Genomic DNA, 12116 nt, shown 5'->3' with positions numbered 1-12116 from the left:
GAGAGAGAGAGAGAGAGAGAGAAAGAGAGAGAGAGAGAGAGAGAGAGAGAGAGAATTCAGCTCGAACTCAGAACTGTATTACACAAGGATAAAGGTTTTAGGCTTAGCCTAAGCTTCGAACCTGTCCTTCTAACATTATGTCATTTGACGACAAGTCTAAAACAAAAACAAACGAAAAGCAAAACATAGCAGCAATGCATCGTTAAACGGTGCCATAAACAGACTCTTTGGTTTCAAGGATAAGGGAGAGGCGGTCGAGGAAGTACGCATTCAGATTGACTTCACATGCATATACAATGAAAAACGAGCATTGCATACACAATGAGAATACTCAATAAAAACAAGATTTTAGGGGGCAGTTTATATTGTCATCAAGTGTGTGTGTACACTCGCCTTTTAAAGACTTTTAAAGATGTGAATCGTTTGATTTCAATTGCTTACAAATTTCACAGAGATGAACCTGAACAAGCACAGCTTGATTTATAAAGATCTATGCGAGGAATTGCTGGGAGTAAATTGTAAGACCCATATACCTCTTCGTGACGTGTGTAAAATACTTGGGCACATCACCATGAACTATTTTACAACTTCATTTCTGTTGACATGTTCGACTCATGCAGGATAAGCTTAGCAGCACGACGGTACAAAGAATGGAATTTAAGTAAGTGAACATCACTGCAGCCATCCCACAATGTTGAAGCAAAATTGATATGAGGCATTATGTAACCATGGACGAACATGTTTAGTGTTTCAGATTTCGCATAATGTTTGAGTTTTGACAACAAATATAAATTCCTTGATAACAATTTGCAGAGTTTGTTTATGTGTGTTGGCCATTTCATGTCATTATTGACAGTTACACCAAGTTGTATATGCGATGTTCTTTAACTTGCTGTATTTGAGTTGTCCCTAAGGACAGTTGTTATTTCAGAATGCTTCTGTCTTGTGGTAATAACAAGCCTTTTAGTTTTATCAGGGTGCAATATCATGGCATATTAGAAGTACACCATTTAGCAACCTCGTCCACAGTGTTCTGAAGGGAGGTATTTACGGATTCCAACGAGGTATTACTGGTATGAATAGACGGATAGAGAGAGAGAGAGAGAGAGAGAGAGAGAGAGAGAGAGAGATAGGGAGAGAGAGAGAGAGAGAGAGAGAGAGAGAGAGAGAGAGAGAGAGAGAGAGAGAGAGAGAGAGTGAGAGAGAGAGAGAGATCAGATGGCTGTGGGTCAAGTGTACCTTTTACTTTCGCAATAGCATAAGTGTTGTTTTACTGCTGAATAGGGAACGACCGTCTGTACCCGTTCACCATCACAGTGGACAACAAGACCTGTGTCAACGTGACGTCACCACCAATCACCGGGAGAAGCAAGTCGGTGACGTGTTCTTCAGTCGTGTACGGACGGGTGGTTCGTCTCACCTTGGAAAGGACGGACCAGACGCTGACGCTGAACCTGTGTGAATTTCAAGTATTTGGTAAGCTGCTCAAAGACTCTGAAAATAGTACCATACCAGAACGAAATATAATACTACCAACATCATGACATCCTTGACAACAGGAAACAACCTGTAAGCTAACACGCTTGGATGTATAATACATGCATTTTCTGTTGTAGAACTTATTTTCAGAATCCATGCTGTGTTACTTTAAGTAATGTAGAATGAAGTAATGTAAAACAGTGGGGAATTGTGTCACTTTTGAGATAAAGACCTTCGCGAACCGTCACTCGACAAGGGCCCCCTTGTAAATCGTGCAAAACAAATCCCTGACTTGCACGAACAAAGAGTTTTGAATAATTATTCATTTGCTCGGCTTCCAGACGAGTGGACGTAAACTGATAGAACTATCAAGATAACTTTTGTGTGAATATTTGTTTGTCTGTTCACTTAAAAGATCAATATCGAAATATCTGTGAATGTGTTGTTTTGTCAATAACAAACGTTCCAACAACCTACCTATCTTCTTTTTTTATTCTGAATTTTGGAACGTTGGCAGTCTCTTTGTTTTTGGATTTGTTCATGGTTTACAGAATCAAAGGCCTTAAGAAAATCAACAAAAGCAACATAACATGTGTGTCCTTTTCTGCTCAAACATTTCTGAGCTATTGCATAAAGAGTAAAATTGTGATATGTGGTAGAAGTAGAGGTTACATGCCGAGTCTCAGTGATTATCAAAAATAATGGTCGAAGTTAGCGGATCATGAAAAATGCGAGCTTCAGCGATCGATTAATGCGCGGTTGTATAGTTCCGTGCAAATTATTCAATTTTGTTAACACTTCTTGTCAGTTTCCATGATTTGAACAAAAATCAAGTACACAGTTATGTTGTCATTCTGCTGTGGCGGTAAAGGCAGATAGTGTGTGTTCTGTTCATGTTTTGGTATCGCTCAGGAAATGTTCTTTCCTCGAATGTGACTATAGCAGACGAAGTTTTACACCCGTGTTTCAACGTTAAAAACTGTATGAAGTTCAGTTTTCTGGGGCAAAATAGTGTATGAAACCGCTGCATGTTCTTTAAGTTGATTAAATGTTTGCAATTGATTGCGTGTAATCTGTTTATAAAATGAAAATATTGTTGAAAACTGACCGTCGGATTGCAAGTCTTCTCGATGCAGCCGAAATCTGGAAGGGGAACTACTCGTGTCGCTAGACAAAGTATGAGAGTTACTTTTCCTTGGAATCTTGCTAGCGATAAACGATTGTGCACGGCAGATCTGAATTCAAAAAACAACCAAACTCATGGATTTTATATTGAGATTCATGTGTTCAAGCCTGTAGTTGCTGGTTTAAATGCGGTATGGTTGTATTGTTTGCTCCAGAAATTTATATTTTGTACATTAGAGTGTTCTGAACTTTTGAGTCGCAAAAAGTAGATCCACAATGCGTACAGTCTCTACCCATGAGCTATCGAGGATTCAGGCCCGTTGTTGGGTAAGTGATTTTGGTCGTTGGGTAAGTTACCGAAAAATAACTAGCCCTACAAGTTTACAGAGAGAAAGAAGCAGAGGGGGGGATAACACTGTTTCCTAAAGCCAGCTTGATTTTTATACATTTTATCTTCCAGCCATGTATACAGTCTCGTGTTCGAAATTGAAGTATAACATTTAGCAATGACACTCAAAAGGGACACACCCCTATTATTGTCTGCACTATGCTGATCTCCTTTTTTAAAGATAGGCACAATAATCGCCTTGGCCCATTCTTTTGGAAACAAACCTCAATAATGTGTTATTTTTTAAGAAATGGGCTAATTGTGGGATCGCATTAGTTGGTGATATATGTGTTAATAACAGGGTGTTATCCCTAGATCAGATTATAGTGAAAATGGGTACTTATCCTTCACTGATGTTAGAGTATAATGTGGTAAAGACTGCTGTTACCTCGTTTATGAAAAGATATCCGGCGTATATGCTCATGCAATCCAATGAAAACAATGTTCTGCTTTTCGACCATAAAGAGTTATTTACAGCACGTTCTTATAGATTACATTTAATAAGTAAAACTGAACACAACCCTTGTTGTCTGAATTTCTGGATGCATAAGTTTAATATAGAAATAACTAAATGGCATTGGCTCATCGTAAGGAATGTATCTAAAGAATCAAGACTGAGAGAATTGCACTGGAAGATACTGCATAACATACATCCGACTAATATTTTGCTGTGTAAAAGGGGAATTAGAATAAATAACAAATGCTCATTCTGTCCAGATAAGATTGATTTTGTGGAACATTTCTTTTATGAATGTTCTGCTATACATCCAATTTGGGAAAGAATAACCAATAAGGTATTTCAGCAGTATAATGTTAATATAAAAATTGATGTTCAAACAGCACTGTTAGGATACATGAAAACACCTGGTATGTCAAACAATTTAGTAAACTATATCAATTTACTTATTATTGTGGCAAAAATGTGTGTGGGAAAATTCAAATACGGGAAACCAATAGAAATTGTGTGCATGTTTAATTCAGAGTTAGATTTGCGACACATATAGACTGAGAATAATGGTAATTGTAAAATATTTTAATAAAATTGTCCATTGTTGGTATTTGTCCATGATAGAGGTGAAAAGATTAGGGCAAAAGAAGTATTTTTTTTTTCTAAACCCTATCTTTAAAAATGTAAGAAAAAAGAAAAAAGAAAGAGGGAGAAGGAAAAAAAAAAGGAAACTGAGCTGAACATTAGGAATATATTTATGTTATGATTATTTTTATTTATTTATCTAAACATATTAGTGTACTGATAAAGTTTGTTGATTAAATATGTACACATTTGACTGAGAAAAGAAAAGACCTATGAAGAAGGTTTGCTCCAAACCACACACCAAAAAAAAAAAAAAAAAAAAAAGGAAACAAACTTCGAACATTGCATTACAAAAACATCAAAAATGTAATCACACAGTGGCCTCCTGTTCTGAGCATGTGTGCCTTAAATGCCACCTGGACCTGCTGATTTTTCAGTGTTCAAATATTGTACAGATACAATAACTTCTTTTTTACATAATAGTCAAGGTTTGACTAAATGTTTTAACATTGAGGGGGAATCGAGACGAGGGTCGTGGTGTATGTGTGTATGTGTGTGTGTGTGTGTGCCTGTGCGTGTGTGTGTGTGTTTAGCGATTCAGAGTAACCTACTGGACCGATCTTTATGAAATTTTACATGAAAGTTCCTGGGTATGATATCCCCAGATTTATTTTCATTTTTATGGATAAATGTCATTGATGACGTCATATCCGGCTTTTTGTAAAAGTTGAGGCGGCACTGTCACACCCTCATTTTTTCCATAAAATTGATTGAAATTTTGGCCAAGCAATCTTCGACGAAGGCCGGACTTTGGTTTTGCATTTCAGCTTGGTGGTTTAACAATTAATTCATGACTTTGGTCATTAAAATTCTGAAAATTGTAATTACAATTATTGTTTTTATAAAACGATCCAATATTACATTTATCTTATTTGTCATCATTTTCTGATTCAAAAAACCATATATATATGTTATTATTCGGATTACAAACAAGCTCTGAAAAATAAAAATATAACAATTATGATTAAAATGAAATGTCCGAAATCGATTTAAAAACAATTTCATCTTAATCCGTGTCGGTTCCTGTTAACCCGTGATTTGTAAAAATGTAAAAATAATTTACAAATCACGTCGAACCTAAAACCGCGATTTGTAAAAATGTAAAAATGTAAAAATATCGCATTCCACAAAGTGATACATGCCTTTTATTATTATTATTTTTTCTTGTTTAGAGCCTCTACGCTGAGTGGTGGGGGTGGTTTTAGATCTACATCCCAATATGGTGCAATCCCATTTTGCCGCCGTCCCATTTTTTGCCCCATCCCATTTTCGCGACATTTCACAAGCCAAGCGTCATTTTACTAACATGTAATAACAATAGCGCGACATCCCATTTTGACACCATATCCCATTTTGCCACCATGCTGTTTCACCGCCATTCCATTTTGCCCCCATCCCATTGTCGCGACATTTCACAAGCCAAGCGTCATTTTACTACCGTGTCATAACAATAGCGCGACATCCCATTTTGACCCCATCCCATTGACCGCCATCCCATTTTTGATTTATTCTTCTTGCCAAGGCTCACTATACTACTTTATTATCATTCTAGTGCCCTTTATGGCTATGTGACCAATCAGGACTGATTCTAGGTGACCTGTTAAATGTTATAACGTTCAAGGCGGGACCCTTTTTGTATAACGCATTAAAAATTACCACGACAAAATAAAAATTAATATAAAAAACATCAGGGTGAATTGTTCTACTGAATGTCACTTTTTGACATTTTTCTCATGCACTTTACTGTGTAAAATGTGCTAAAAAGCAAATTCTGTCGGTGGGAGGGAAGAATGGCAAGTAAGTTTAATACTGAGTAAAGGGAAGCAACTCTTTTTGGTGCTGTCAGTAGCAGACTACACCTGTGTGCTTTTGGCAACATGGCAAACAAACCTGCCATCAATCAAGAAGATCTATAAAAAAAAACCTATACGCATCAAAATTCATGTCTCCCAACACCCCCACTGGCCTTTTGAACAAGGTTCAGTTAGATGTCCGGTTTTATTTTTTTAGACGGGGCCTGGAAAACTTTGAAAAAATGACCAAAGACACCTTCGAAGTGAAGATGGATCAAACAACAGGGAAACAATACGTAATCAAACGGTTTGATGAACTTACCAAGAATCACAGAGCTGGAGACGAAGAACTTGTGACTGGAGTCATGCCAGAGACTGGGGACAGCAGCTGTCCAGTCAGTGTACAGCTACATTAGTACCTGTCTCTGCTAAATCCAAAGTGTGAGCATCTTTGGCAATTCTCTGTCAACACGTTCCATGGAGATGACGAAACATGGTATGACAACAGACCCATGGGCGTCCACACTATGAAGAAGTGAGCTGTGTCAATTGTCGCAGATATATAGATCTACACAAACCACATCGCGTGCGAGCGACGGGTGCAACACTACTCGCAGACAAGAACTTCAGTCCAATTCAATTGACATTATCAGTGTCACCGGTCACAAAACTGTTAGATCTAACTCCCTGCAACCGTACCAAAAAGCATCCACCGCCAAAAAACTAGAGATGGCAGCTGCTATGTCGTCCAAGCTCACAGAGAATAGGCAGTTGGCACTGCTCCCAAGTCATACTTCGCGGGGATAACCAGCCAAAACTTCGACGGGAAGCAGAATCGAACGGGGTCGTCTCGTTGCATCGGCGACTGTCACAAGCCAGCAGACGATCCGACAGGACGTGGAACTCAGCAACGACGAGGTAGCAGCTCTTTTCGATCCGGAATACGAACCTGCCATGCCTCCAACGAGACCAAATCCGCCAATGTTCCATCACTGTGACCTCTCGCATGCAACGATCAACATTCAATTCCACCGACATTTAACCGCATTCAACTGCGCATGCGCAACACAAATGTGCAACATTTGAGATGGCTCTTCCCAGAACTGTCCGTTCCAATTTCGGACTTTCAGTTTGTTAGCATTTTCGAGTCTGTGTTCTGGTTTTTTGTTGTTGTTGAGTGTTTTTGTGATACTATGCACAGAAAAGAAGGGACACGTTGTGAATTAAACTTTTTGGGAAAGATTACTTGAAAGCTGAAAGTGTGCTGGATGTTTGTTTTGTTTGCTCTGTTTACCTTGTAACCAACCAAGCCAAAATGGCAACACTTTACTTGCAGGGTCGCTTCGGGTATTATGTTTGTTACCACGCACGGATAATAAAACCGTTATTACTAATATGCTGACTGTTAGCAAATGATAACAAGACATGTCTCGAAAACGCTATCAAAATGAGCCTGTAGGCGAATTTTGATATCTTTTTTCTCGACATGTCTTGTTATCATTTGCTAACAGTCAGCATATTAGAAATAACTCATAATACTGCGTTATTCAACTAGGAAGACATTCCGTTTACGCAAAATCCCATTTTTGCCACAATCCAAAATGTCGCGAAATAGGGATGGCGGCGAAATGGAATGACAGCAAAACGGCATGGCGACAAAATGGAATGTGGCGCTAGTGGTATGACACGGTGGTAAAATGACACTTGGCCTGTGAAATGTCGCAAAAATGTGATGGGGGGTGAAATGGGCTAACGGCGAAACGGGATTGCGCCAAAATGGGATGTGGACCTAATGGTACATGACATGGTGGTAAAATGACACTTGGTCTGAGAAATGTCGCGAAAATGGGATGGGGACGACATGGACTAACGGCGAAACGGGATTGCGCCAAAATGGGATGTAGAGCTAATGGTACATGATATGGTGGTAAAATGACACTTCGCCTGTGAAATGTCGCGAAATGGGATGGGGGTGAAATGGGATGACTGCGAAACGGGACTAATAGATCCCTTGACTTTGGGGTAGTGCGACTCTGTCACTGCTAGCTTTCCACTGGGAGGAAGCGACCGGAATTTCCCAACGATGGGACAGAGTCGCGCAACCCCAAAAGTCAAGGGATTTCGTTTTTGTCCCTTGACTTTGGAGATGACAAGAAAATATCGGGCGCGCCCCGTGATTTGTAAAAAAGTTTACATATTTTACAAATCACGGGTTAACAGTTCCTGATTCCAAAAACATATAGATATACTATGTTTGGATTAAAAACATGCTCAGAAAGTTAAAACGAAGAGAGGTACAGAAAAGCGTGCTATGCAGCACAGCGCAGCGCAACCACTACCGCGCTAAACATGCTCGTCAATTTCACTGCCTTTTGCACGAGCGGCGGACTACGGTTATTTTGAAAAAATGCAGTGCGTTTAGTTTCATTATGTGAGTTCCACAGCTTGACTAATTGTAGTAATTTCGCCTTACGCGACTTGTTCTAATATGCTACTGTTCAAATCACTGCTGTCGGCATCTGTTAAACCAATCTCTTCATCAAGTGGTTCACTTTCTACCTTCTTTTTTTTGCATAATTATAGTCAAGTTTTGACTAAATGTTTTAACATAGAAGGCGAATCGAGACGAGGGTCGTGGTGTATGTGTGCGTATGTGTGTGTGTGTGTGTGTGTGTGTGTGTGTGTGTGTGTGACTGTGTGTGTGTGTGTGTGTATGTGTATGTGTGTGTGTGTGTGTGTGTGTGTGTGTGTGTGTGTGTGTGTGTGTGTCTGTAGAGCGATTCAGAGAGAACTACTGGGCCGATCTTTATGAAATTTTACATGAGAATTCCTGGGAATGATATTCCCAGACGTTTTACTTCATTTTTTTCGATAAATGTCTTTGATGACGTCATATCCGGCTTTTTGTAAAAGTTGAGGCGGCACTGTCACGCCCTTATTTTCCAATCAAATTGATTGACATTTTGGCCAAGCAATCTTCGACGAAGGCCGGACTTTGGTATTGCATTTCAGCTTGGTTGCCTAAAAACTAACGAATGAGTTTGGTCATTAAAAATCGGAAACTTGTAATTACAATTATATTTTTTATTAAACGATCCAAAAACAATGTCATCTTATTTTTCGTCATTTTCTGATTTCAAAAACATAAACATATGTTGCATTTGGATTACAAACAAGCTCTGAAAATAAAAACAATATGAACATTATGATTTATTCCTTGTCGATTCCAAAAACATATAGATATGATATGTGTGGATTAAAAACAAACTCAGTAAGCTAAAAAGATTAGAGATACAGAAAAGCGTGTTATCCGGCTCAGCGCGACCACTACCGCACTATTCTGGCTTGTCGATGTCACTGCCTTAGCCACGAGCGGTGGACTGATGAAACTACAAGTATGCGGTCTTGGTGAAAAAAGCAGTGCGTTAAGTTTTATTCTGTGAGTTCGACACCTTGACTAAATGGTGTTATTTCGCCTTACGCGACTTGTTTAAAACTGAACACATCTTTAAAATGTTCAAACCATTCTGCAATCCCAATTTTATCACTGACTTCAGACTTCTTTTCCCATCCACAACTTTTTAAACGATTCCAAAAAACAGACGAATTGAAAATATTGAAAAACAATTCATCTGCTTTCTTTATTTGAGACTCATTTTTTTACATTTAGTCAAGTTTTGACTAAATGTTTTAACGTAGAGGGGGGAATCGAGACGAGGGTCGTGGTGTATGTGTGTTTGTGTGTGTGTGTCTGTGCGTGCGTGCGTGTGTGTAGAGCGATTCAGAGTAAACTACTGGACCGATCTTTATGAAATATGACATGAAAGTTCCTGGGTATGATATCCCGAGACGTTTTTTTTCATTTTTTGGATAAATGTCTTTGATGACGTCATATCCGGCTTTTCGTGAAAGTTGAGGCGGCACTGTCACCCTCTCATTTTTCAACCAAATTGGTTGAAATTTTGGTCAAGTAGTCTTCGACGAAACCCGGACTTCGGTATTGCATTTCAGCGTGGTGGTTTAAAGATTAATTAATGGCTTTGGTCATCAAAAATCTGAAAATTGTAAAAAAAAGTATGTTTTATAAAACGATCCAAATTTACGTTCATCTTATTCTCCATCATTTTCTGATTCCAAAAACATATAAATATGTTATATTTGGATTAAAAACAAGCTCTGAAAATTAAAAATATAAAAATTATTATCAAAATTAAATTTTCCAAATCAATTTAAAAACATTTTCATCTTATTCCTTGTCGGTTCCTGATTCAAAAAACATATAGATATGATATGTTTGGATTAAAAACACGCTCGGAAAGTTAAAACGAAGAGAGGTACAGAAAAGCGTGCTATCCTTCTCAGCTCAACTACTACCCCGCTCTTCTTGTCAATTTCACTGCCTTTGTCATGAGCGGTGGACTGACGATGCTACGAGTATACGGTCTTGCTGCGTTGCATTGCGTTCAGTTTCATTCTGTGAGTTCGACAGCTACTTGACTAAATGTTGTATTTTCGCCTTACGCGACTTGTTTTGTATTGATAAAGCACAGTATTCTTTATTGGCCTTAACATATTCAATCAGGTCTTTGTCGTCACGGGTTTGATGAAAAATATGTAGTTTGCCTCTCACTCCTTTTCTGCTGTCCCTGCATTCTTCATCGAACCACTCTGCCTCCTTGCATTTTGTATTGTCGAGAGAGAGAGAGAGAGAGAGAGAGAGAGAGAGAGAGAGAGAGAGAGAGAGAGAGAGAGAGAGAGAGAGAGAGAGAGAGAGAGAGAGAGAGAGAGAGAGAGAGAGAGAGAGAGAGAGAGAGAGAGAGAGAGAGAGAGACCTAATGCCATTATCCTTCCAGAATAAAGTTGTCGAGTTTGAGTTCGAGTTCGAGTGCATGCATACCTGGTTTCTGAATGTTTGAGTGACACATGTTCAATATGCAACTTGTTTCAGTTTGCCCGGAAGGCTTCTACGGACCAAACTGTTCCTCTCCCTGTGACGTGAACTGTGATGGAGGATGTGACAGGACCAGCGGTCACTGCACACGTACGTTTTACTTGGCTTCTCTCAAAATTAGCAATGGCTAAAGAGTTGTTGTTACTGTTGTTGTTGTTGCTGTTGTTGTTGTTGTTGTTGTTGTTGTTGTTGTTGTTCCAGTATGTATTTGCTGTTAGCTTTTGTCTTTGCTACCATAGAGACATAACTGTGTCAACCTTATATGCTGTCGAGTGTTTCCCTGGTGTACCTGTCATCGTATTAACATGAATATAGCGTATCTGGTTCAGAAAATATTTTAGTCACTGACGCAGTGATATCGACCCACAGTTTCGGCGAGGAAAATGTCTGTCCCCAGTCATTGTTTGCACAAACCAACCTCGAAGTCTTAATAACCTCGAGGTCCACGCAAGAGCAAGAACGAAACTGCAAAGAACAAAAGAAATTAACAATACACATAAACAATAACCATGAACGAGAAAAAAAGTGGGTATAAAAGAGTATAAAAGCAGCCCGAAATTCCATGAGTATAACAGGCTCTTTTTAAGGTCAGATAAAGCAGTTGGGGTTGATGTAACGATATAGGTAAGCATCTACAGATGCAAAATCCGATCAGTAAATCTCAGGTTTTGTGTTGCATCAGTCTAATTTTACACAAAATGCATGCTCAAAAAGCGACCAAATTCGTCTGCTTCGCGAGACTTCAAATTCCCCGCGGCGGCAAGCCCTTGGCTGTGACGTCACAAGGGGGGGGAACCAGAAGCGAAAGTAGCAACGCTCGGTGTGCGTCTTTGCTGCAGCTGTGGATGCGCGCGTGCTCCCGACATCATGCCGAGAGAGTGTGCTGCTGCCGAATGGTCGGAGTTGCAAAAAAAACTTTGAGACTCAGGCTTGAGTTTTTATTTGTTTCTATCCGACTGGGTAACAACTACAACGACGACAATAACACTGACATCAACTCGAAAACCAAGAACAACTACAATGTCAACAACAACAGCTTTAAACTGATAAACTGTAGGTGGGACACGATTGATTTGACACGTTACAACCTTGATTTCATCAACGACGACGACAACAACAACATCAACTTAAATTCGAGAACATAATTATACGTCTTCAACAACATAGCCAACAACAAATCCGATAGAACTTCAACTACACTCACAACAGTGATCATGGGCTGCCTAATCTATTTGCTGAGTCTGGCAGACATTTTACTTCCACCCTTGAGAGAGAATGTTTTTTCCT

General features: G+C 39.2%; 1 protein-coding gene across 1 annotated transcript in view; it reads left to right on the top strand.

Moving 5' to 3' along the window:
* Positions 1-12116, top strand: part of LOC138963812 (cell death abnormality protein 1-like) — an 82013-nt gene that overhangs the window by 9288 nt on the left and 60609 nt on the right. The window contains exons 6-7 of the mRNA XM_070335665.1: positions 1285-1476; positions 10827-10919. Of these exons, the coding sequence (XP_070191766.1) occupies positions 1285-1476; positions 10827-10919 (285 nt within the window). The remainder of the gene's footprint in view (positions 1-1284; positions 1477-10826; positions 10920-12116) is intronic.

The sequence above is a fragment of the Littorina saxatilis genome, linkage group LG4 (genome assembly GCF_037325665.1).
Source record: "Littorina saxatilis isolate snail1 linkage group LG4, US_GU_Lsax_2.0, whole genome shotgun sequence".
Taxonomy (NCBI): domain Eukaryota; kingdom Metazoa; phylum Mollusca; class Gastropoda; order Littorinimorpha; family Littorinidae; genus Littorina; species Littorina saxatilis.
Note: the sequence above shows the minus strand (reverse complement) of the source record. Positions and strands in the feature narration are given on the sequence as shown.